Raw genomic sequence first — 27,095 nt, 5'->3', positions numbered from 1 at the left:
ACCAGGGCAAAGCCCTTTGAGGGCAGAGCATGGACTGCACACTGGCTCCCCAGGGGCTACCAAGGTTGGGCCCCAGTGGGCCTCTGGCAGACAGCCTGTTCTTTAGGGACTGCTGGAGTCACATGAACTCAGGGAGCATCCGGTCCAAGTTTCCTCATAAATAAAAACAAGGAGTTGAACGGGGAGCTCCGCTTCCGGTGGCAGGGTCTGGGGAAGGGGCGGCAGGCGCCATGTCGGGCCGCGAAGGTGGCAAGAAGAAGCCCCTGAAGCAGCCCAAGAAGCAAGCCAAGGAGATGGATGAGATAAGGCATTCAAGCAGAAGCAGAAGGAGGAGCAGAAGAAACTCGAGGAGCTAAAAGCAAAGGCCGCGGGGAAAGCCCCCCTGGCCACTGGTGGAATTAAGAAATCTGGCAAAAAGTAAGCTGTTCCCTTGCGCCTGAGGCAGTGATGACCCTTAGTTCCATTCCTGTTTAAACACCTGGATTCCCTACCATGATATCTGTTGCCGCCTATAGCTAGAATGATGTGTTGTCTTGGAACCTATTGTACATTTAACAATAAACTTTTGTAAAAAAAAAAAAAAACAAGGAGTTATGACAAAGGCAAGGGGAGTGACCTGCCCTTCGGAGGCATACTGATTTCTCTGGCAACTGATTGCAAAGACACTGGCATCTATATTGTTTTTTATTTATAAACAAATTGACATAAAATAAGTCCAGATGGCAGCGGGGGCAGCTGAACTGCTGACTTGCTTACAAAAGAAGCCTGTGGACAGTGGAGTGGGTGCAACCAGACTCCAGCCTAGAGACCGTTCTCTCCCATCCATCTTAGGGCCTTCTTTGGCAGCAATTCTGGCCAGGGCAAGGAGCTGTGGCGGGGCAGTGCAGGGTAGGAACTCCTGTTCCCACAGATGAGGCCGGGGCTGCAGAGGGCCAGTGGAGGGAGAGAGGGGAGATGACAGGGACCCTCTCCTCCCTGTGCTGGATGACGTGGTCAAGGCTTGGTAGGTCTGTCCATCCCAAGGAGAAGGTGCCTGGGTGATGTCCTCTGAGAAGGGGCCACAGCTCTCTGGAGAGGGCCTGTGTGGGTCTCCCTCCTCCTGAAACCAGTGTCTGGAGCAAGAGGGGTATGAACTGGAGGGCTTGCCCAAGTGCCAGAAACAATAAATTAATAATAAGAAAAGATCTCTTTTTAAAAAAGGTAGAGGTTTGCACCATGAGTTTGGGATCTGTGGATCTCGTGAGGAGAAGGCAGGAGCTGTGGGAGCCACACCACCAGGCCCAGCAGCTGGTAAGGGAACCCGGTGCGAGTGTTGCTTCAGGGCCCCATCTTTCGAGACCTCACAGGTCAGCCCCTTCCTCCATCACCTGGAAGGTGTTCGGTCTAAACTCCTGGAGGGAGGCCACCCAGGCTTGAGAAATAAATACACGGGACCTCAGAGCCAAGACGGGGCTGAAGGGAAGAGCAGTGCCTGGGCCGCACACCCCGCTCCTCGGTCCTTCATGGAAGGACATCTCATGGCAGGAGGGGGCAGTGGGGTGGCTCCACACAGCCTCCTGGAGTCCTGAGGTGGCCTCGGACCCTGCTGAGGTGCCTGACGGCCCTCCCTCCTGGGAGAAGAGCCCCCTCTGCTGGACCCCTCGGCCGTCCCGGCTGCACTGCCCTGCTCAGAACTTGCCCTGCTTCAGCCGATCAATGTGGTAGCAGAGCTTGAGCGCAGGCCCCAGCTTCAGGCCCATGTACTTCATCATCGTGTCACTGCGCAGCAGGAGCAGGGCCTTGCCATCGATCTCCTGGGGGGAGGAGGGGGGCGCCATCAGAGGCCTGGGTGGTCTGTCCACCCAGGTTCTCACCAAAGACCCTCCGGGGAGGTGCCAGCCACACGGAGCCCTGTGAACCTGCTGTGACGCTGAAGCCTGCCTGTTCTCCCCACCTCTGTCTCTAACCACCCCTCTCCAGCATCACCAGTGAACCCCCCAGGTTAAGCTCTTCATACATGTTTGGAGGAATCTCCTTTCTCTGCTGCCCGAGAGGTAGCCCTCCCTGCCCTTCCAAACCTCTGAGATCAAGCTCAATCCTAACTCTTCCCAGGAAGCCTCCCCAGTCAGTGTCCTTGTCACTCATCACAGACTATTTCTGTATTGACCCTCAAGGGCTATTTGGAAAGTCACCTTCCTTCCTGGGCAGCAGGGAGCCCTCCTCATGAGCCACACACAAAGCAAGCACTCGGTGAGCAGCTGTGAGACCCGCAGGCCTGATCGAAGAGCACTCTCCAGCCCACCTGGCGTGAAGGAGTAGGTGACCCGTGAAAGCAGCAGAGCTGTTCTGAGCACCCAGAGTGCAGAGCAGCACCAAGCGGCAGGGGCCACTGGGAACCAGGTTTGAGCCCCAAATCAGGAGTTTGGTCACTGCAGGGGGGTCCTTGGCAGTCCCTGGCCACAGGGGCAAATGGTCACTTGACAAGATGCTGGGGCTCACAGCAGACAAAATAAGAAGATGGGGTTCTGATGAGGCTGGAGAGCTGGGGGCCACACAACAAGGGACTCTTTAACCTGGCCTTGGCCTTAGACCACAGCAGGGAGAGAGGAAAGCAAGTGCTCCTACAAGAGAAGAGTCCTGTCCTGGGATCCAGTAGGATTGTGGCTGAATCAGATCCAACACTAGAGTGTTCAGTGCCCAGTGAAGTCCATCTGGGACCCAAGACTCTGTCTCTAAGTTTGTATGGGATCACCTGTGCTCAGTTTCAAGGGACTTGGAACAAATATATCGCTGTGCCCTTTAAGAGTCTATAAACTGCAGAAGCAAGACACCCGGCGGATATAGGAGAGGTCAGGCAGGGGCACCTACGTGTTTGCGAAAGAGGTCAGCATGGGGTCCAAACTGGGGATCAGCTTCCCGGACAAACTGCATCACATCCTCAACCGTCCACGAGGAGGGGTCCCGGCCACTCAGTCGAGAGGCGTCCCGGCGGTCTGGCCCTGCAGGAGAGAAGGACACCTGCCGTGACGGGCGGGGACTGGGCTGTACGCCTGCACTCTCCACAGCCTGTCCCGGGGCCCTGTGTGACCAGTGGGCTTAGAGCAGCGCCAGAGCAGAGGAACCAGAGGTGACCGGGGGCAAGCAGAGCTTTTCCACAAGACGACTGAGGACCTGAGACCCTTCCTCACTCAAATCTTAAGCATAGGGCTGATTCTGGAAATGGTCAGAAGGAATTTCACACTGAGGTTGTGACTGAGTCTGAACCTGTGTCAAGGGTAGTGATGAGGTGAGAGGAGCATCTGGGTTGGGGTTGGGGGAGGGGCTGGTGGGTGAGGCTGCTTTTGCCTTGGCTCTGGGGACCATTTCTAGAGATACCTCGGGAGCTGGGTAAGATTAGAGCTAAGTCCTTGGGGCCCAGGGAGAAAAAAAAGTGGCAGATAATTATAACTTGTGTCTCTTCCAAGGCCTGGAGAATAGCTGACTTCGTTATAGCCAAATACTTGGAGGCAGAAAACAACTTTGCCTTGGCCACCAGGAATCTCAGTGTTAATTTAGTGCTCTGCTTACAGCTTTTATTTCAGTCTTGGCCATTTCCCCAGTGGGATCTGAGTTCTCTGTACGGTCATCACCTGCATGGCTCTCTGGCAGGCTTCATCCCCTCTGCCTGGAATGTGCCCCCTTCTTGCCCTTCAGTTTCTCCTTTCCTTCTGGCAGACTCTAACTTAACTAAACAAGAGCTGGTTTCAAGGATCAGCTCCTTTATGAAACTTTTCCAGGTCTCATCCTGAAAAAACTGGTCTCATAAAAGCATTTCACATATCTCTTGGTTACAGCTCAATCTCTACACACTTTCCCCCTTCACATCATTCTAATAATCTCTTCTCCATAAAGCAGTCAAAACAACTTTTAAAAAGTAATTGGATCATATCAATCAATACAACAGCCTCAAAATGCATACCTGAAATAAGGCTGAACCCCTTACCATGGTCTAGAAGGTACCCTATCATCTGGCCCTTTCTGCCTCATCTCCCCCTTCCCCCCACCCTTTACTCACCAAGCTCCAGACACACTGGCTTTCTGCTTCTTGAATAAGCTATGCTTTTATGCTTTGATCCAGACACACAATTTCCACCATCTAAAATGTTCTTTTCCCCACATCTTTGAATACCTGATGCCTTTTCAACATTTGGGTTTCATCTCAAATACTGATTTCTCTGAGAGGCCTTCCCTGATATCCTAATAAAAGTACTCTATTCCCCACATAATCACTCTTTATCCAATTACTCTAGTTCACCCCCACCAGTCTAAAACAATCACGACCTAAAAACAATCTCATGCATTTATGTTTATCACCTGTCTTCTGTTCTCTGTTAATCCTTGTGATACTGTGATTAATAATAAGAAACATATGTATCTGTGTTCATTCTCTTTTCTGGCACAGCACTTAAAGTCCTGGGAATCTCCTAAGAGGTCAGTGTCATTTGCTATTCCAGGCCTCATCCAGGAGATGAGGCAGAAAGGCCCAGATGATGGGGTACCTTCTGGATCATGGTAAGAGCTCAGAGTATTGTTTGCTACTCATAACAAGTCCCTGTCAATCACATCTGAATATGTTAATGAGGTACTTCTGGAAAGTCCTAAGGATGGGGGCTGGTTGTCAGGGGAACCAATAGGTGACTAGAAGTTGGGACCTTTCAGTTCTGCCCCCTCCAATCTTTAAGGAAGGGAGAGGGGCTAGAGATTCAGTTCAATCACCAATGGCCAACGACTTAATCAATCTTGCTGACATAATGAAGCCTCCATAAAAACCCAAGGACAGGGCTTCACGAGCCTCTGGGCTGGAAGGAATCATGGAAGCCAGTCAGAGACACAGGTAACAACCTGGACTTTGAACTGGCATCTGAAGTTGGGGAGTGGTCAGTCTTGTGGGACTGAACCATCATCTTGTGGGCTCTGATGCTTCCTCCAGGGAGTTAGTGTCAGAACAGGGTTACACTGCAGGACGCCCAGCTGGCATGGCAGACTTGCTTGGTGCGTGGAGACCCGCACTTGTGGGGGAAGTGAAGCAGTGCTGAGCAGAGCACTGAGCGTAGGAGACACGCTGGAGGAGAGTGTTTTCCTTTCACAGCGCACAAGAGTGCCTGCTCTGCCACAGACAATGTTCAAATATGACTGCTAAATGAATGGATGACTGTAATGGTTCCATGTATATTTTTCTGTCTCCCCCACAAGACTAGGTCTGTCTTGAGGCTGAGGCGACTTAAGTCTCAAGGCAGGGACTCTACTTCAGAGCTCCTTATGTGGCTCCATCTGGAGCCTTGTTGGGGTTGAGGTTGGGAAGCAGTATCCTGGGCTTCTCTGTCTCAGCCTTCCTCAGAATCCCCTCTGCTCCTGCAGGCCTTGCTAATGGACTCTTCTTATTTTTCCACACCTAATCTGTCCCTGGGCTGGGGGAGGCCACAGTGGGTTTGGAGATGGCTTTCTCCTGTCTCCCCATTGCTGCTTTTAGATCATCCTCCAATGGAAGCTAGTGTTCTTCAGAGGCCAAACATGTACTGAGCATCTGCTCTTCCTGATCACATACATTTACAGATCTCTGGGTTTCTGCTCTTTATTAAGTGAAGATTTTTGGGTATTTAACTCACTAACTTCCGGTTCCATCCTAACTGCTGCCATAATCCTCAGAGGACAAACATCCAACTGCTTTGCTTCCAGTGATTTTCATTGCTATTCTACTTCAAATACCCACTACCAACATTACTGTCTAGTTCTTGGATCACTTTGAACAAATCCACTTCAGAATTTTAAACACCCATCTCTCTGACCCCAGCCTCCCACCTTTCCAACTCTCTCGGGACGTATGTCCACTATGACCATTATATCACAAAGACCTTTAGCACACCAGACTTACAGTCTCCCCATCCTTCAGCCATCTTTCAGCCCTGCTTCTATCCCCACTGTCCGGAGACAGTGTTGATGATCTAAACCACTCCTCCTCCAGGTCCACTGACTACATGCTCCCCACCCTCTGTTGTCCTGCTAGCTCAACATATAACCTTAACTCTCAAACTGTCTTTTCTCACCCACATGTAGGTTTCTAAGAACCAAAGAAGAAAATCATAGCCCTTGCAAACTGGTCTCCAAGCTCCAAACATGGCAGGACCTCTGGTGTTTCTGCAAATCATCCCCTCTTCCTTGACCTGTTTCTCCTGTATTCTTTATGGCTCATTCAATCTCCCAGCACTCCCGAGCCCCTCCCTACTCAGCCCTCTCTCCATTCACTCATGGCCACAGGCTTCTTCCAGTCTCAGAAAGGTTTGCCTTCTTCTGTCATAAGACTGACCCTTAATCCTTCCCAACACCTCCACGGCCTTCATTTCTCCTCTTTCCTATATTCTGAATTTCTTCTTCAAGGAAGGCTCAGGCTGTCTGCTGACAAACATGCCCAGCATGTACCCACTCTAGAAGACCTTCTTTGTCACCTCCTCCTTTTCCTCATCAAACTCTCCTTGATATGCCTACCCACTGCAAACCTCCCTCACCAGCCTCCAGCACCACTGAACCTGCCTCTTACTTACTAAGATCACCAATTACCCTCTAATCACCATTTCCAGTAGATATTTCTCAGTCCTTATTTTACTGAAACTTTTTGGGTTATACTCTTAAAACAGTACCCATGGCCACCACAGTATCCAGTTCTTCTGCTTTTCCTCACATCTGACGACTCCTCTGTCCCCTGGGAGGATCCTCCTCATGCTCCCTCCTCCTGAACTTTGTTGGTTCCTAGAACTCTTTCTTTGGTCAACTGTTCTTTTCATTCTACACAAACTTCTGGGGAGCGGGTGTCATTTTACTCTATAGCTTCAACTTCTATCCACTAACTCCTAAATATGTAACTTCAGTTCAGTCCTCTTCCCTGAGGATCTGACCTGCATGGCCACTGCCTGCTGGGTATCCCACCTTCCCCTTCTCTTCTATGGTTGGTTCGCTCTCTCAGAGAATGGCACCATCTATTTAATCACCCCTTCTAGAAACCTGGGCGACATTCCCACTCCTTCCTCCCAACCCTTAAATCTGACTATATTTACCTCATGAAGAGTTTTCACATCTATTCTCTCTTCTACAAACCTTCTACCACTGCCCTAATCTAGGCCTTTATCATTTTGGATGTAGCCCATTCTAGTAACCTTCTGAGCGGTCTCTCTAGTCTTGTCTTTCCTCAAATCCATCCTCAACACAGTAGTCAATGACCTATTTGAAACACAAACCTGTTTAGGTCTTGCCTCCAGTGAAAGTCTCCAGAGCTTCCCATTAGTTACAAGATCAACCCCAAACTCTTTAACATGGCATTTAAGGTCCTCTATGGTATAACCGCTGACCCTTCCAGGATTTTCTCTTTGAAGCCCCAGAATTACCCTTTGTTTTTCAGTAATACCAAACTGCATATACTTGCTGGTACAATCTGTATTATTCTCATTCCTCTGCCCTTGTCCATGCTGCACGCTCTTCCCTGGAAAGCTCTCCCCCACCTACCACTACCCCTGATACATTCACACAGTCAACCTTTAAAACCTCAGACACTTTCCCAAGGAAGCTTACCCTGGATAACAAGCTTGAGTGAGGTGTTCCTTCTTTCAGTTTTCATACAACTCATCTCTGCAGCCACACTCTAGATATTATTTTACTATTATCTATTTAAGTGTTTGTCTCTCCTACAAGATTTTGAACTCCTTAAGGACAAGAGATGATTGATTTTTGTGTCCCCCTGACAAACACAGATGGTGCTCACATAAATGGCTCATGAATGAATGAAGGGCTCCTTCCCCATCCCTTTGGCTCTGAGTCGTTGGCTTTTGGTTCCTGCTGTTCTCAAGCTAATCCCAGAGCTTCAGCTGCTCCCCAGGTGCCTCGTCAGGTGTAATGGGGCCAGGCCCCAGTCTGACCTCTCTAGGTGGAGGGGGCAACAGAGTTAAGTACTTTCTGGCCTCCCAAGGTTCAGGCAGGAAAGAAGAAAAGAATGAGAGAGGGCAGGAGAGCCAGAACTCTGAAAAGCTTACCCCTGGAGCAGAGCCTGCGCACAGCTGAGGCAGTGCCCAGTGGGAGACTGCAGGATGGAAGCAGAGGCCGGTACCCTGGATTTCGAAGGTTTTGGGAAGTGCTGACAAGATTGGTGGGATTCAAGGCAGAGTCCATTGAGTCTGAGCGTGGCTCCAAAGACCGGGCCAGACTATTTCCCAGGGCAAAGGTCTCACCTGGAAAACAGTAAAACCAGAGTTAGAACAGGGACTAGTCTGGAAGAACCGCCAGGGAGCCGGCTGCCAGGAGCCCATTTGGGTGGAGTAAGAGGCAGCAAAACAGAGAGCTCTGGGCTGGGCCGCAGGACGCCTGTGCACCAGCCCTGGCACTGGCTCTCACTAGGTGGCCTTAGTCAAGCCCAGCGCCACCCTCTGGACTTGGATCTCCTTAGAGACTCTTCCCTTTAGACTACATGGTCTCTGAGTTTTCTTCTGGTCTGGATGTGTTAGGCTGTTTCTGATAAAGAGAATCTTAAAAAAAAAACAAAAAAACAAAAAACCAAGAAGAAAGCTATTCTGAGAAGAGTCTGTCCTAACACACAAGATGCTAGAGCAGGGGATAAAGGCTGAAGAAGAGATATATTTGTTTACATGAGGGCACTTTAGAAGTGGACCCTCTCAGCCAGCAGGACATCTCAGAAATGCTTCCTGATGCCTGGCTCAAGGCTTGTCTGCAAAGGACCTGCTCTTCTGTTCCCTCCCTTCTTTCACATTTGCCTTGTTTTATGGAAATAGTCCAAGGAAGCTGCAGTTGTACTGTAGTGAGAACATGGGCACAGAGCCCAGAATTTGGGTCAGAATTTGACTCTGCTACTCAGTAGGCAAGGTGCTTTCCTCAGAACCTTAGTCTCCTCATCTATAACATGGGACCCCCCTTTCTTCCAAAGCATTTGTGAATGTCAAAAGAGAATGGCTAAGAAGGCCTTTGTAAAGGGAACCTCACCCTGACATTTCTACACCCCGGCCACGGCCCAACCGCAGGCAGCAGCCCCTAATCGCTGCTCTATGAAACCTGAAACAGACTCCCTCTCGTAGTTGGGTTCTGCCCATATCAAGTCAGATCTGGCCACGGCATTCTCTGTTTATGGGAGATGTCTTGGGTTCTGAACCGCATCACACTGTCCTTGGTGGCTTTTCTTAAAGACTGTATTAAGATAATGCTTGGAATTCATTTCGGGCCTCTGAGGAACACTTAATTCAAAGAAATTGCCAGGCACAGACTACAACCTCTTTGGCGAGATGGTTTAGGATTTCAGGGCTACTTTCTAATTCTCACCTAAAATTGCTTGGTAAACTATGGGATAACAGTCAAATCTGGCCTGAGACAGCTATTCATCCATATAAAATTTGGAAATTTAACTGATGAAGCCCTTTCCTAGAAATGGTCCTGAAGAGAGAAGTCTCTGAGCTTCCAGGATACCTAAACCATATACTACCCCATTTCTGCAGGTGAGGTTTCAGATTCCTATTTTTCAGGAGAGAATGTCCCACTTTGAGACAAGGACAGGAGTCCAATCCAAGAAATAGGATGCCTGGGTTCCATCTCTCTGCTCCTGACTTTCACTATGTACGTGAGTCAAGGTAACTCGTTTGTCTTTTCTGAGTACTAGTTTCCTCATCTGTAAAATGGGGAAAACTCACCCTCTGCTATGCTTAGAACATCAACTGAGAAAACAGAATGGGATGGATGTTACAACAGTAGGGAGTTGTATTTTATTCTTCATTCAGAGTTACAGCAGTACACCGAAGTTCTCTGTAGTAGCTCAAGAAAAAGATGAACTCTACTTTCTGTATTTATCAGCATGATAATAACCTCACCTTTCTAGTACTCCTTTTACTCAGCTAAGTCCGGGTTAGTACCACCGACTTCACATGAGCTAACAGATGTGAAGAATAATTATGATGACAATGCCAGGGGCTCACCAGATGCTGATGCAAAATCAGCTAAGTGTCTCTAGTCTTGGCAATGCTAAGAATGCGAACTAAAATCTGGATTCTGAGTCGAGGGGTCTGGAAATCTGGACTGGTGGCACCTGGACTAGGCAGGGTCATTAAATCTTAACCTAATGAGATGAAGAAAAGTGAAGCATCATGCCCAAGGCTCTGGGAGGGCTTAGTCTGCTTAATGCTGATCAAATGAGGCCCTGGCTGCCTTCAGCAGGGGCATGCCAGGGCAGAAGACTGCAATGCTTTCCAACTGTGCTCCACAGAGCCCTGCAGTACACCCAGCTCCTGGGTGGAGTCTGGGCCTCATCCCTGCTTCTATCAAAACAGCTTTGGTTTTGACTTTTTTAGACTAGAGTTTCATATAATCTTACCTTTGCAAAAAGAGATCAATTTATTCCCATGAAGGGGAAAGCATGCTTCTGAGCATTGAGTCCTTGAATCTCAGAAGCAGTTCTCAGATGGCTCTAGAGATGCTTCAGTATTCATATCTAGCCCAGCAGACTAGTGTGGTCATCTGACTCGCTGATGATACATTGCTCAAGTACCCTTTACAATCAGTTTTATCGTTGGACATTTTTGATTCATTACCAAAATGCCTTCCTTTTTGAGCTGAGATCTGCCTTATTGTAACTCTAGCCCCCATTCTACTATCTGCCTTTCAAAAGAACCAATCTGTCTTTGGCCCCACTAAGAACTTGGAAGGGAGGAGGTATGGGATGGAAGGAACAGAGGAAACAGAGAATTCCCCCAAACTGAGAGTGGGTCCCAGAAAACAGCAGCAGGCTGAGGCCTAAGGTGAAAGAGGTCAGTAAGGTATTTGCTATAACATCTGATAAACACTAGAACAAAAATGCTTCCTTTCCTTTGTGGTAATCATCCTTCTTTCCACCCCCAAACCTCAGTATTAGTCTGTTACACGGAACAGTCTTGTGTTAAGTTTTTCCTCAGGGAAATGAAGGATGAGGCACTGGGTCACATCGTGGAGGCAAACCATCAGCTCCAGAACCTGAGGGGGGCGGGGGAGGAGGTGGTGGGGGATAGTGGATTAAGCTCTGACTCAGAAGCAGAAATTCTGAGTGAGAAGAATGGACTGCTGTGAAGAAAATATAATCCCAGCCAGAATTATCTGGGATGGGGATGTTCATCCAATTGTATTTAGATTTTGGTATCAAAGGAAGGACAATCCCCAAATCTAGGAGGCTTCACAGAATTCAAAAACCTCCAACTGGTTTCCCCGCCTACCTCTTGCTCCACTCCAGCCTATTCTCCCACACAGTAAGTATCCTGAGTGAGCTTTCAAAAACACAAATCGGATTATGTTCCTTCCATAACACAGTCATGGCTTTAAATACTCTCATGGGTCCTCACAGCTCAAAGATAAACATCCGTAAGCTGGTCAACTAGACCTTTTCTGCCTGGGCCTTTGCTACCACTATAGCCTCACCACTCACATTCTTCTTTTCTACTTTGTATTTCAGCAGTACATTCAGAGGAACATTCAATTCCTCTGAAACAAGTCAGGTTTCCTCTTGCCCCTCACAGTCTCACATCTCAGTCAACAAGAACATTATCATTCCCCTCCTCCATCTCTTTGGATCTGTGGCATCTTTACCTCATTATCCTACTCCAAGCTTACATATCATCTCTTCTGAAAAGTCTTCCCTGACACATCTGGTTTGAACTTTTGAACTTTGAACCTGTTCCATTAAAGCACTCATCACGGTGAATTAATTCCTTTGCTTATTTGTTCATATTCTTTACCAGGCTATAAACTCTGTGGGGCGTAATGACCTTGACTCCTAGTTTACGACAGAACCCTCTATGCCAACATCGGAGCTTGGCATCGTGCAGTCAATAAATACTGGGTTGACTGGTTGTCTGACCAAATAATTGAATCATTAAAGTTTCAACTATTTATGAACATTTGAGTCATCTTAAAACTCTGACACTTCTACAAGGAAACCTTGTATGGGAATGAAAGGGCATCTGAAGAAATTTCACAGTTCTTACATGGCTTTTATTCTCTGAATTTGTGTGTGTGTGTGGCATGGGGGGTGGGGGGTGGTTTGGCAGGAGAACCACTCTATAACCAACTTAGATGACCTGGATGGTAACTGGAAAGACAGGCACAAGGAACTTATTGTCCAGGGACAAACGAACCACTTCCTTCAGCAGAGAGGAACCAGCAGGCCCAGAGGTGAATGCTAGGTGGATTCAATTACAGCGAAGATTAACAGTCATGGGGACTGGCTAAGGTAATACGATTTCCTGTTTAATATCAGCAGTTACTGGAGACCCAGAAAGAACCCCCTCTCTCTCAATCTTCATAGGCCTCTTCCTCAATCCTACCATGTCTGTAACTCTGAAGAAGGAACTCTGATCTGACACCGCTGCCCTGAAGAATCCTTCCTGGACTACTACTACAGCCGATTCCTTGCTCACCATTCCTGGCTGGGCCAGAGAACCTCCGGTTCCACGCTCTCACTACATACAGGTTCTCTCTCAGTTGAGAACTCTTTTAGAGCAGGGATTGAGTCTGTTGTCTGTCTCCCTATAGTCCAGTACAGGATCTAGGACACATATGTATTTGACAAATGTTAGATTATCTGAATCAGAACAACTGGCCTGAATTCTTCGAAATGCCAATGTCAGATCATGAAAAGTAGACAAAAGGGCTGGAGAACTGCTCTAGACAAAAGAAAACTAAAGAGACAGGATAAGTAAATGCAGTGGATCACTCTTCACGGGATCTTGGATAAGGGGGAAAAAAGTTACAAAGGATGTTACTAAGACAGTTGGGGAAATCTGTATATGGACTATATTATATATATATCAACTAGTAGATTTTATTAATGTTAAAGTTCTCAAGAATGATAGTAGTATTGTGTTCCTTGTTCCTAGGAGATACATATAAAAAAGTGTTTAAGGATCAAGTCTCTCATCTGCAGTTAACACTCAAATGGTTCAGTAAATAAACAAAAAATATATAGACAGAAATACATGCATATATACGTAGAGAAACAGATAAAGTAAATACTGCAAAAAGTTAGGTGGTAAGTCTAGGTGAAGAGTACACGGCTGCTCACTGTATTACTGTATAACTTTTCCGTAAATCTGAAATTTTTCAAAATAAAACACTGGAGGAAAAAACTAAGTCTCAATTTAGGTAAGGAAGCCTAATGGGATGTACATTTGGTGACTATTTGCTATATTGGAAATGGGTTGTCAGTTGATCCAGGACCTAACAGGGCTTCCCTGGTGTCTCAGAAGGTAAAGCGTCTCCGGCCGGCAATGCAGGAGACCTGGGTTCAATCCCTGGATCGTGAAGATCCCCTAGAGAAGGAAATGGCAACCTACTCCAGTACTCTTGCCTGGAAAATTCCATGGACGGAGAAGCCTGGTAGGCTACAGTCCATGGCGTCACAGAGTCAGACACGACTGAGCGACTTCCTTTTCTTTCCTTTCTTTCTTTCTAATGGGTAGGGTAGTGTGGAGATAAGGCTGTAGGGAGGAGAGAGGATGCCAGTAAGTTCCTGGATAAGAGAGGTGGTACCTTCAGATGTGAAACTAGTAGAAGAGGGCAGCCAGGCAGAAGGGTGGAAGTTAATAAATACCAGCTTCAAAGGGCAGAGCAGATCAAGCTTATGCAGATCAAGCTCTTCGGCAGAGGTTTGGATAACTAATCAGAAAAGTGTTAAGAAATGATCAATGATCGGGGTGGGGCAAAGGGTCAGTGAGGCAGAGAGGGTAGGTAGGCAAGCAGGCAGAAAAGATAAGTGAGGGAGCACAGAAGCATTAGAAAGTTGGGCAAAGCTCTGGTTTGTCTGGGCAGAGTTAAAACATTTCAGGGAGGCAAACAGACTAGGGTGAGAGGAGCCAAACTGATGAGCACCCACTACGAGAAACAGAGGTTAGAGAGCATAGGAAAGCAGAGAGCTGGCTGAATCTGTCTGAAAAACAGAGAAGGGAAGAGAGGCAGCTGATGGGGAAGGTGATAACCCTGGTCTTTGTCTCTTCTTAGTTGGTGAGGCAAGAAGGAAGAGTGGCTAAAGCCTGCTTCCCCTTATCTGGTAGTTGAATCAGAGAGATGCAAACTGGAAGAGAATTCCCGGGAAAGGTCATGCCTCAATCCCAAGCTTTCATCACAACCGCAGGTCCACGAAGTGTATCTCTACCAGCCTCTTCATGCTGCTACAAGTGTGTTTCTCTTGAGTCTCAGTAGTGTTATTCCATTTAAGAATTCTGAATTTCTATTCCTTTGAGAACTCTCTAGATTAGCAGCAACATTCATGGACATGCTGCCCTCTCCCGTGTATCCATTCTTCCAGAATCTCAGGTAGGGCTAACTTTTATTATTGAAGTACAGCTCAGAGTTCCCGAACGCCAACAGCAGGGGATATTTAACAAGCTGCCTCATCTGTACCTGCTCCACCATGCCTAGCCCAGACTCCCAGTGCAATACCTTAACTGCAAGTAAGAATGCTCTTTTCTGTACAGAGAGTCTGAGGTTAAAAGAAAGCAATCTAGAGTAGGTTAGATGAGAAGTTCTTTCCGAAGGGTCAGTGAGAGAGTCACAGGTATGTCTGCAGGGACCAGGTGGCGGGGCCTCTAGAAGGAGCATTTGAAATTCAGGTATCTTTTTGCCGGGCATGCAAGTCACGTAAATAATTCCTGTTTGGGTGCAGAGGAGGTGGAGTTGGGGGAGGGTGGTGGTGCCGAGTGAGCAGTCACTTTCCCAGCACATTCTCCAATAGTGGCACTTTTATCAGAAGTGATTCTGACAATGATGAAAAGACAACAGGGAAGGCAGTGTGGGAACACAACTCGTGCGGGTGAGAAGGGAGCACCTTTGGGAGTTACACTCCCCCATGAACAGGCAGCACAGCCCTAGCGCTGATAGCACTGCCTCTATTCCTCTGGCCAGGACAAGGTCCACGGGACTCTTTTCAAGGGCCTTTCCTCCCTCTCTCCACAGTGACCTACCTCGCTAGTTTAAGGCCGAGCTTTCCTTCCCTCCCTGTCGTGCTGTGTCCTGTGCTCCAGATTAGAGATGCCGGGTTCCATTCACTCAAACCTCTTTCGGGAAGTGCTTAGTCACTGATCCGGCCACGTGGCATCCGCTTCCCCTGTTGTGGGTCTGGTATGTTAACTAAGAAAGTTATTTTCCAGTCTAGTTAGAAACAGCAGGAACTTGAATCGACTTGCTAGACTGGCGCTGCTGGAGGAGTTAGGGCCACGTGCCAAAGGAAAGAGTGGATGGCCAATCACCAGGGAGCAAATTCTCAATCTGAAGCCTGAGACTAAACCCTCCCGCTGGCAAGGGAGTCCTGTGTTAGGACTTTGCTGCCAGATCACTCTGGGAGATGTCCTGTGACTTCACACTGGCTCCGCATGCAGTTTGGAGCTGAGGAAAACTGTGAACCACCGTTTCTTTAGGCATAAAAATCCAAAGGAAAGTCCTAGAGATAGGAAACAGAGTCCTAAAGAGACAGTAAAGATGAGAGAAGACCAAAAAGTGCCAGATGAGGCAAAGGTAAGGGACAGAAAACCAAATCTCAGGGTAGCAGGTGCTGGGATAGCAGGTCTGAGGGCTGGCCCTGGGCCCTCGCTGCAGCTACTAGCCCTGCCCCCCTTTCTTCACCCAGACCCCAACCCAGCTCCTACCTGGTAGGTACCTGTCGTGGCTGTGGCTGTACTCTGTGGTGGTAAGTGACAAGTGAGTCTGTGTAAAGGGCTGGTTGCCAAACAGATTGTCACTGCGAAGGTTGTGGCAGAGCTTCTCCAGGAAGCGGAGGACGTAGGTGATGCTGTTGACTGCTGGGAGGTTGAGCGTGTGCTGCTCCCGGTCAAACACGGCTGTGGAGTTAAGTAAACAGGGCCCAGCACGTCAGCTCGTAGCACAGCGCAGAGCTAAACAGGAGGAGGCCGGCCCACTGCTTGCCTCAGGCTTACCTGGTTACACAGAGGTGAATGGTGTCCAGGTTTCCTTCCTCCCCTCCTCTCCCTCCCCTGAGGGTTTGATTTTTGCCTCCAACTCCAAAGGGTTTGCAATAATGGGAGTGGCCAGGCCAGGTCTCTTGCACCTGGGGCTTTGGAATAATTCTACTCAGCCTGTGAAACAACTGTGAACATAATTCTATCTGCTCCATCAGTTGGCTGGGCCTCCCAAGGAAATCTGTTCATTTCCTTAAGAACTGCTTAAGAACAGAGAAGCTGGGCGGCAGAGGAGAACACAGCTATTGCCAGCAATGGCTGAGGTGTACAATCTCATCTGGATAAGGGCAACTCGAATTTCGGCAACATTCTTTTTTTTTTAAACCCCTTATTTATTTCTATTTAAAACATATGCATATAATCCCTGGGCTTCCCTTGTGGCTCAGATTGTAAAGAATCTGCCTGTAGTGCAGGAGATTAGTGTTCGATCCCTGGATCCTGAAGATTCTGGAGAAGGGAATCCCTAACAAGCAAAAGGCTTCTGCATCCGTCTCTGAGGGCAGCAAGGAAATGTGGAGATAGGACACTCTCAGGAATCAATCTAGGGGACAGAAAAAGAACCCTAGAGAAGGTGTGGGTGACAGTCACTAAGGGAAGGTGGTAAAGATGGCTGGGTCCCTGCAGACTGCAGCATGGAAGCAAAGGAGAGGCCAGGCAGAGGCCTTAGCCTCACAAGGAAAGAAAGGCTTGATTTCCCATGCAGTTTTCAGCCATTTCTAGCGATTCTTTCCCTGCCTGTCCCCATCCTCTGAGCAGTCAATTAATTACTCTGTGTCCAGGCTCCCACACCACCCTGCATGCATTTCTCACATATTATAACACTTCCCATGGTTAGCTGTGAGCTAGTCCTTCTTTTCCGTCAGGGCACAGCCTGAGCATGTCATCGTCTTTTCTTCCCTTCCCCTGGCCAGTGTCTGCAATAACCTCTCACATGGAGTCAGGGCTCAATGAATGTCTGCTGAAAGAACCCATTTGTGATATTTATGGGGTCTTCCATGTCAGCTGGGTTTCCTGAGGCTGGATATTGACTAGTTAGAGGGCAGGGGAAGGAGATTATTGAGTAGTGCATAATTAAGATTAAAAGGCTCCAGGTCAAGTCTTCATAGGTTTGGTGGGTAAAGATGGGGTTTCTGGACTCAGGAAAACTGAAACAGAACCAGTACACAGCAGAAGTGACTGTTTTCAGTGAAAACAAACAACCAAAGCAAAAAAACCACACACTGTGCAACTGACTCAAACTCCCATAACAGGAAAGAGAGGACTGATTCTTCCCACTCTGCCCCAGGATTCAACTCCCCTGTATCGGAGCTGGCTGAGGACTGGGCAGCTAAGGGGTCAAAAGAATGAGAGAAGACTTCTGTGGTTCCCTGAAGCCAGCTGGGAGGTTGGGGCAGTCTGGAGAAACTCTCCTGTTGCCCGAATACAGCCCCCTCTGGATTTTTTCTTCTGAAACATTTTTAAAGCAACATACTTGCATATTTTCTGTATGCGAGAGGCTTGGTAGGTAGACAGGAGGGAGTCTCTTTAGAGACTGGGGTTAAGCAGATTCTGCATGGGTATTCTACTTGACAGCGATATGCAGAAGACCCCGAGAACTCTGGGAGTTGAAATGAGGACTCTGAGGAATGGAATACTTTCATTCCAGAGCCTACTGGTGTGAAGTAAAAACCAGGAGGTCTTGCTAGAAGTCAACTAGTTGCAAAGGCCTGCCTCTCTGGCTAGAAGCCATACCAGACCAGAGTGCTTACCTGAGATAACTGCACCACCGTGGCCCTGCTTGAGGAAGCTGAAGACGGTTTTCTGGTGATAAGCACAGTCGATGCAAGCCTGCACAGCCTGCTGCAACACCACGGAGGCTCGGGCTGGCCCAAAGTGGTCAGGGAGCTGCTGGACCTTCTTCTTATCTAAGTGGGGGCCTGTGCTGCCATTCTTGTTCAAGTAAATACAAACTGCAGGAGACAGAGAATCAAAGCAGTTTAAAGAGTTTCAGAGTCGAGAAGTCGGAGAACAGAGCTCTCTTCGTCTTTCCTACCCTGGGCTCTGGCCTCTACAGGACTCCCAGCTGCTGAGCTGGTGAAACACTGTGGGAGGGGGTAGAGGGTGACTATGCCCAGCTGCTGCCAGCCCAAATGCATGACCACAGGCTCTGGGAACGCAGCCTGCTGGGAGAACAGCCCAGACCAGCCAAGGCACAGAACTTGCACTTTGTCTTCTTTACACTGAAAAGAAAATCCAAGCAATTTTCCGGATGGATGTACTTTCATTTTCTGTTCTTGGCTGCTTTACATATTCTTGGTATCTCTCACAAGCCCTGTGTATCGAGTTGTGGGGCTATGGCAATATTAGCACGAGTGTGCTTGTGTGTGCCTGGCCTTGGACCTAGAGTGGTTAAACCACCAGTTACTTCCCTTGCTTTCCATTCTAGGCCTTAGAGTCCCTTTGTTATCTTCTACATCAAGACTTAGGCTCAAAGATAGTACTGAAAATAGAAAAAAATTGGAATAAAGAAAAACATGCAAAAGGCTTGAGGGGCCCATCTGTATATTTGTTTCAGTCGTTTCTCCTGTCAAGATAGCTGGGCACCCCCCCACTGCAACCCCCACCTGGCACTGTGCTGCGAGGGGAGAAGCAGGGTGAGCACGGAAGAAAGAGACAGAGCTCCCCAGAGCTGCTTCTCTTGGTCTGCCGAGAAGACTCATGTGCCTGATCAGCTACAGCTTTCTTTCTGCTGATCTGACTTCTAGGCTTTCACTTGAGTAGGGGCTACTCTGCTTCTTCACACTGTCCTGGCTCACTAACTGAATGGCAGGAGGGAAAAAAGTCTCTTTTGTTGTTAAAGGCAAAAAGATAAAAGTAGTAGCTGTGTGGGCTATGGATGGACTGGTCTTCTCTGGGCCTCAGGTCTGCTACCCACATCAAAGAGGGGCTGAGCTAGACACTCTCTGAGGACTCTTTCACCTTCATCATTCTAATTCCAAGGGGAAGCAAGATGGAGAGAAGAAAATGGAGAGAAGCAGGATGTGGGAAGTGATAGATGGAAAAGAAAGGGAAAAAAAAAGGGTAAACAAGAGGAATTGAAATATACATTTAACTCTTTTCTCTCTTAAAACCACAAAAATGAGCCAGATAACAAGAAAGGAGACAACTCTGGAAGCTGGGAAGCAGAGTGGCAAAGTAGCAACTGGCTCAGCAGACCTAAGAAAGCCGAATCTTTAACCAAGAGTGGGGAATGATGAGAGCCAAGCTGTTCGATCCTATAAGTCACAAAAGGCCCAAGAATGGGCAAGGGCTCCTGCGGGTGGGTATGACGGAAGATTTAATAGAAGAAGAATTGGCTCACGTCTGTTAAGAAATGGTTAGTATTTCCATGTCATAATATGACTCACTGAACGCAAGACAGATAAAAATGAAGGAACTCAAAGAGATAAAGAGTAATAAAAATAAGTGAAATGTATGTCTGTGGAAAGATACTTATTAGAATGTTCAAAGCCGGTTTGTCATATTAGCCTCAAACTACAACCAACGCAAATGTCCATCAACAAGATAACAGATATACAAATTGTGTATGAATATTTATTTGTTGGAATACACTTGGCAGTAAAAAGAAATGAACTATTGATAGAATGCTTCTCAAAAACATTATTCTGAGTAAAAGAAACAATACAAAATAGTACACACAGTCTGATTCCATTTATATATTAAGTTCAGTTCAGTTTAGTCACTCAGTCGAGTCCAACTCTTGGTGACCCCATGAATCGCAGCACACCAGGCCTCCCTGTCCATCACCAACTCCTGGAGTCCACCCAAACCCATGTCCATTGAGTCGGTGATGCCATCTAACCGTCTCATCCTCTGCCGTCCCCTTCTCCTCCTGCCTTCAAACTTCCCCAGCATCAGGGTCCTTTCCAATGAGTCAGCTCTTCGCATCAGGTGGCCAAAGTATTGGAGTTTCACCTTCAACATCAGTCCTTCCAATGAACACCCAGAACTGATTTTCTTTAGGATGGACTGGCTGGATCTCCTTGCAGTCCAAGGGACTCTCAAGAGTCTTCTACAACACCACAGTTCAAAAGCATCAATTCTTTGGCACTCAGCTTTCTTTATAGTCCAACTCTCACATCCATACATGACTACTGGAAAAACCATAGGCTTGACTAGATGGACCTTTGCTGACAAAGTAATGTCTCTGGCTTTTTAATATGCTGTCTAGGTTGGTCATAACTTTCCTTCCAAGGAGTAAGCGTCTTTTAATTTCATGGCTGCAATCACCATCTGCAGTGATTTTGGAGTCCCAAAAAATAAAGTCAGCCACTATTTCCCTGTCTATTTGCCATGAAGTGATGGGACCAGATGCCATGATCTTAGTTTTCTGAATGTTGAGCTTTAAGCCAACTTTTTCACTTTCCTCTTTCACTTTCATCAAGAGGCTCTTTAGTTCTTCTTCACTTTCTGCCATAAGGGTGGTGTCATCTGCATGTTAAGTTCAGAAACAAGAAAGTCTAGTCTATAGTGACAGAAATTGGAATAAAGGTGAGCATGAAGACTGACTTTAAGGAGGCATGAGGTAACTTCCAGGGGGTGGTAGAAATGACTCTTAGCTTGATTGGGGCTGTGGCTACATGAGTACTTACATTAATTAAAGCTCAAATTATATATAAAGATATGTACATTTCACTGTATGTAAATTTTACTGGCAGTTTCCACTTCTTGGGACATTCACTCTTGGAACCTAACTACCACGTGTGAGCAGGCAAAGACTGTGGTGGAAGTGGATCCTCCAGTCCTGGTCAAGCCACCACAGCTGACACTGCAGGGAAGAGAGACCAGCTGCTGCCTCCCAGCACTGTTGTAAGCCGTGAAGTTCTGTAGTGTTTGTTATGTAGCAGAAGACTGCTGGAGCAGACTATGGTACCAGAAACAGGGCGCTGCAGTAACAAAAGCCCAACACACACGACACTGGCTTTGGGACTGGGAAGCAGAAAGAAGCATAAAAGATCACAGAAAGATTATGAGTGAAGTTGAGAGGGCCTTGTATAGAAGCCTGTAAAAGGTTGGGGTCCAAATGATTCTGTTCATTTTGTATCATCTCTGGCCCTCTTAGCCTGAGATGGTAATGCTTCCACCAGAATGAAACTTGGGTGGTTTTCTACAAATACTACTGAGATTTATTTCTTTAGTGAAAAGCCACAGTCACAAATCTTTTGAAGACAAGCCTTTCTCTACTTTGGGCTTCCTCATAGCTGCTGTTAGACAATGCCCTGAAGATTTTTAAAAAATTCTACTGTTTAAGGAAGAGAATCTGTGAGACTTGCTCTTGAGATTTTCAGAGGGCCTTTTGGTCTCAAACAGTCTGTGAAACAGAGTCTTAAATCATTCTGACATCTTAACCAAAGATTTTTATTGTCCCATTCTGGTTTTGACCCTTTCTTAACTCAGAATTATTTGCTTCTGGAGAGACTGGAAATGAGAAACATTTCCATATTGTGAGTCCTGGACTTTAAAATTTTTAATTTTTTTTTAAGCTCATCTCTCTCATCTTACATTTTATCACAGGCAGTGAGAAGTCAGGTGGTACTTCATTACTTTGTCGGGAAATCTAGTATTTCACTGAGTTCATCAGGAACATTTTCTAGTTCCATGTTTGTGCAGGTGACAGTGTTATCACACTTTCCATCACTACCTAGCAGGTATCCCCCATCCTCCATCTTTCAATGAGACTTTCCTCTTTCCTTTAAGCCCACATTGACAGCCTCTTTGAGATCTTTTTGGTTTCAAGTCTCAAGTTTCTAAGAGAATCATTCTGGCAGTAGTATTGCAAGCTTGGACTGAGATGGTACAAAACAAAAGAATTCTTTGGATCCACAACCTTTTACAATCAGGAAGAAGACTGAGAAGGAAATCTCAGCTTTCCTATGGAAAAGGAAGGATGACTCAGAGGACAAAACCAAAAAGCCATGGAAACAACTTCCAGGAAGTATTGGATCTAATCAAGGAATTGGCAACATATGTCCACCTGGATTTTAGAATTTCTACATACCAGTGACTGCATGTGCCTCCAGTTTTTTTGCCCTTTTAACAAGTGTATCTATAAGTTATTATGCCTGTCCCACCACTGTATGCAGGTTATGTGGGGAGCAGATAACACATTTCTTTAGGTCACAGGTCTTCAGTTTGAGAAGAAACTGTACCTGAGAGGTCCCATTTGCCTGGATCTGATTTAGATGGTGAGATCCTAGATCTGAAGTTTGATGCTGTGAAGGAATGAGACATTTAATGGGGAATCTTACAAGGGGAAGAATACATTTTCCAAGTGGGAAAAATAACTTACATCCAGAGAGTGGACTGAGGTGGTTTTAAAATATGGTCCAAAATTCTTTGACTCTCCTCCCATCAAGATAAGGGGTCTATTCCCATTCTCTTGAATCTGGGCTTTGACTGCTTGATTGATAGAATGTGGTAGAAACGACACGCTGTAATTTTCGGGCTCAAGCCTTAAGAAAATGATAGCCTCCACTTCCTGTCTCCTGGGGACACTTGCTCTTCGAACTCAGTCACCCTGGAAGGGGAAGCCCACGCCACCTGCTGGAGACCTCTGTGGAGAGGGGAATCCACAGCCAGCGCCAATTCTGTTAGCTGCATGAGTGAATCATCTTGGACATGGATCCTGCTGAACCACCTAAACTCATACCAAATGGAAGAGAGACAAGTTTTCTCTGCTGTAATTTTAATATGGCTGAATATACTGATATTATCTTCTCTAGCTATAGAAAGGTTCTGTGCTTTTTCTCTCTTTTTTAAAAAAATATGTATGCATTTGGATGTGTTAGGTCTTAGCTGCATCACTGAGGATATGTCCTTGGGGTACAGAGACTCTCCAGTTGGCACATGGGCTCCGGAGTGTGCAGGCTCAGTAGTTGTAGTGCCAGGCTTAGCTGCCCTGTGGCATGTGGGATCTTAGTTCCCCAGCCAGGGATTAAACCATGTCCCCTGCATTGCAAGGCAGATTCTTAACCACTGGACCACCAGGGAAGTTTACATACTTTCTGTTTTACCCTCCCACCTCCCTCTCCACCTGATCCCTCTGGGTCTTCCCAGTCCACCAGGCCCAAGCACTTGTCTCATGCATCCAACCTGGGCTGGTGATCTGTTTCACCCTAGATAATATACATGTTTCGATGCTGTTGTCTCGAAACATCCCACCCTCACCTTCTGTAAATCCATGGCTGATTCATGTCAATGTATGACAAAAACCACTACAATGTTGTAATTAGCCTCCAACTGATAAAAATAAATGGAAAAATAAATAAATAAAATTTTGATAGTAAAAAAATAATAATAATACATAGGCATGTATAATTTACAATATCTCTTAGATATTCAAAGAAAGTTTTAAGAAATGAATTCCACTAAGAAAAAAAATAAATACTTTGTTTTATAATTTATGCTTATTATCTTATTTTAAAAATATTTCCCAATCTTAAGGTCATAAATATATTTTTGCATATTGTCATGCTTTGTTTCGGGGTTTCCCTGGTGGCTCAGATGGCAAAGAATCCACCTGCAATGCGGGAGACCTGGGTTCGATCCCTGGGTTGGTAAGATCCCCTGGAGGAGGGCATGGCAACCACTCTAGTATTCATGCCTGGAGAATCCCCAAGGACAAAGGAGCCTGGCAGACTACAGTCCACGGGGCTGCAAAGAGTCGGACACAGCTAAGCACAGCACATGCTTTGGTTTTCTACTGTATCTATGAAATTGGAATTTGAGGCTGTAAAAAAAAAAATTCAGAGAAGGGTCCAGCATGGAGCGTGGAATTAGCCACTTCAACTTGACAGTAAGTAAAAAGCTGAACAAACTGAAAAATCCTTTTTAAATCCATCAGAAAAGTGAGGTCACAGGACAAACTGCTGCCCCCATCAAGTGTGAAGAGACAGACTGATGAATACAGAGAATCACAATTTACTAAAAAGAAACTTGCACAGAAACTAGTGCAGAGGTAGGAAAATCTAAACTACAATTGATGAACTGCTGGAAGCTCAGTGTGAACAAGTCTCAGAGTGAAAAATTTCAGGGGGATCCACTCATGGGGTGGGGGGGCATCCCACACTTCTGTGAGTTTTACCTTCAGAAGCTCAACAGGTTCTCACAGCGAATATCGGAGAAAAATCCCCTCATGCTTCCAGCAGGGGTAGGGAGGAAAAGGAGCCATTTAAAGGTATGCCAGAGCATTCTGTCCTTTTTAACAAGGTCTACCCTCAGGAGAATTATTTTACCAGAGTTTAACCTGCTGGGGTTTGATCAGAGCCTAACCTACCTGGGGGAAGGGGAATATCCAAGTCTAGCCCCCTCCAGCCATCTTGTCCCATCTAAGGGGAGTTGAGGGGAACTAAGAAGCACTGGTGAAGTTCAAAGTCCAAGAGCACAGCCTCACCGAAAGACTGCGACCTAATCATAAGACTATAGAATACCTCTCCTTCTGCATACCTTACCTCTATATTACCAAAGGCCTATTTACAACAATTCCTTTTACCCAGTACATTATACCTGGCTATCAGGAAGAAGTTACAATGCAAAAAATGCAGTTTGAAGAGACAGACCAAGTATCAAAAGTAGACTCAGGCATGGCAGGGATGTTGGAATTATTAGATAAAAATTTTAAAACAACTACAATTATTATGCTAACAGTTGTAATAAATAAAGCAGAGAGCATGCAAAACAGATGGGCAATATATGAAGAAAGATGGAAATTCTAAGAAAAGTAAAAAAGAAATGCTAGAGATAAAAAAACACTGAAATAGAAATGAAAAATGCCTTTGATGGGCTTATTAGGAGACTGGACACAGTAAAGAATTGCTGAACTTGAGCACATCTCAACAGAAACTTCTAAAGTGGAAAAGCAAAGAAAAAAGAAGACTGAAAAAAGAACCCACCCAGAATAGACTGGGTTTCCAAGAACTGTGGGACATACAAAAGGAGTAACATACACATAATGGGAAGATCAGAAGAAGAGAGAAAGGAATAGAAGGAATATTTGAAGGCCAAATTAAAGCCAGACACCAAAGCACAGATCCAGGAAGGACAGAGAACACCAAACAGGATACATGACCAAAAATACTACATCTAGGCATATTACATTCAAAATGCAGAAAAGCAAAGATATAAAATCTTGAAAGATTTCAGAGGAAAAACCCATCTTATCTGCAGAGGAGCAACAATAAAAGATTACATCTTTAGAAGCCATGTGAGCAAGAAGAGAATGGAGTGAGATATTTAAAGGGTTGAGAGAAAATACCTATCAACTTAGAATTCTGTACCTTGAAAGGTTAAAGAGAAAGAGAAAAAAACCCTTTCTCGGACAAAGGAAAACTGAAGGAGTTTGTTGCCTATAGACCTGCCTCGTAAGAAATGTTAACGGAACTCTCTAAATAGAAGGAAAATAACATAGGTCAGAAACTTGGATTTACACAAAGAAGAGCAAGAGAAGGAGTAGGGGAAGGCAAAATAAGAACTTACTTTTCTCATTCTTAATTGATCTAACAGATGGATGCTTGGTTGCTCAGTCATGTCCAACTCTTTGCCACCCCATGGACTGTAGCCTGCCAGGCTCCTTGGTCCATGGGGATTCTCCAGGCAAGAATACTGGAGTGGGTTGCCATTCAGATGTTCCCAACCCAGGGATCGAACCCAAGTCTCCCGTATTGTGGGCAGATTCTTTACCTCCTGAGCCATCAGGGAAGCCCAAGAATACTGGAATGAGTAGCCTATCCCTTCTCCACGGGAACTTCCCAATCCAGGAACGGAACTTGGGGTCTTCTGTATTGCAGGTGGATTCTTTACCAGCTGAGCTATGCAGGAAGCTCAATATAACAGATAAGATATTTGTTCAAAATAAAAATAGCAACAATGTATTAGATCATATATGTTTGCATGTATACGTATATATACATGCTTATGTATACTTATCCCTAAGTGAAGTGAATGACAGTAATCATACAAAGGATGGAAAGAAGGAATTAGGATTTTTATATCTGTGAAGTGGTATAGTGTTACTTGAAAGTAGACTTAGATTACTTATGTATATCACAAACTTGAGGGTAATCATTTTAAAAAGTAAAAAAGAAGTAAAAATGATATGCTAATAAAGTAGAAAGAATGGAATCATACAAAATGCTCGATTAAAAACCATGAAAGGCAGAAAAATAGTGGAAAACAAAAATAGGACAAACTACAAGGGTAAAAAAATAAAAAACTATAATAAATATGGTAGATATTTACCCAATTATATCAATAAACATTTTAGTCAATGATCTAAATACATCAGTTAAAAGAAAGAGATTCTCAAACTGGATCAAGAAATGAGACCCAACTTCATGTTGTTTAAAAGAAACCAACTTTAAATATAAAGACACATATAGGTTAAAGATAAAGGGATGGAGAACGATATGCCATGCTAACACTAATCAAAGGAAAGTAGGAGTAGCTATATTAATTTCAGACAGAGCAGATTTCAGAGCAAGGAAAGTTTTCAGATAAAGAGGGGTATTACATGATAGCAAAGGTCAAATAGCCAAGAAGACATATTGATTCTTACTGTGTATGCCTCTAACAACAAAATATGGGAGACAAAAATTGACAAGAGAAACAGATGAATTTTTCCTCCTTGCAGGAGAAATCGATGAATCCATTTTTATGGATGGAGATCTTGATATGTCCTCTATCAGAAATGAACATATTCAGCAGGCAGGAGGACACAGTTGAACTCAAAAGCACCATCAGTCAACTGGATATAATTGATATTAGAGGCTACTTCACCCAACAACAGCAGAACACATATTCTTCTCAAGTTCAATCAAACATTCACCAACACATAGAAAGCACTATACAGTCCAAGGAATTCTGCAGGTCAGCATACCGAAGTGGGTAGCTGTTCCCTTCTCCAGGGGATCTTCCCAACCCAGGAATCGAACCCAGGTCTCCCACACGGCCAGCTGAGCCGTAGGGGAAGCCCAAGAATACTGGAGTGGGTAATCTATCCTCCAAAGGATCTTCCCGACTCAGGAATCGAACCAGAGTCTTCTGAATTGCAGGGGGATTCTTTAC

At 45.8% G+C, this 27,095-nt stretch overlaps 1 protein-coding gene and 1 pseudogene across 14 annotated transcripts in view; one reads left to right on the top strand and one right to left on the bottom strand.

Moving 5' to 3' along the window:
- The first annotated feature begins 177 nt into the window (after window positions 1-177).
- On the top strand, window positions 178-584 carry LOC122437144 (annotated as a pseudogene).
- An 82-nt stretch (window positions 585-666) lies between these two features.
- SCMH1 (Scm polycomb group protein homolog 1) overlaps window positions 667-27,095 on the bottom strand; it is a 208,503-nt gene continuing 182,074 nt past the window's right edge. For 12 of the 14 annotated variants that reach the window (XM_043461722.1, XM_043461716.1, XM_043461718.1 and 9 more), the window contains 5 exons: window positions 17,744-17,944; window positions 15,666-15,857; window positions 8,037-8,231; window positions 2,848-2,978; window positions 667-1,793 (listed from right to left, as the gene is read on the bottom strand). In XM_043461722.1, the coding sequence (XP_043317657.1) occupies window positions 1,668-1,793; window positions 2,848-2,978; window positions 8,037-8,231; window positions 15,666-15,857; window positions 17,744-17,944 (845 nt within the window). In that variant the 3' untranslated portion in view covers window positions 667-1,667. The remainder of the gene's footprint in view (window positions 1,794-2,847; window positions 2,979-8,036; window positions 8,232-15,665; window positions 15,858-17,743; window positions 17,945-27,095) is intronic. The other 2 variants (XM_043461714.1, XM_043461713.1) reach the window with 2 other exon arrangements.

Source organism: Cervus canadensis, chromosome 2 (assembly GCF_019320065.1).
Source record: "Cervus canadensis isolate Bull #8, Minnesota chromosome 2, ASM1932006v1, whole genome shotgun sequence".
NCBI classification, from domain to species: Eukaryota; Metazoa; Chordata; class Mammalia; order Artiodactyla; family Cervidae; genus Cervus; species Cervus canadensis.
Note: the sequence above shows the minus strand (reverse complement) of the source record. Positions and strands in the feature narration are given on the sequence as shown.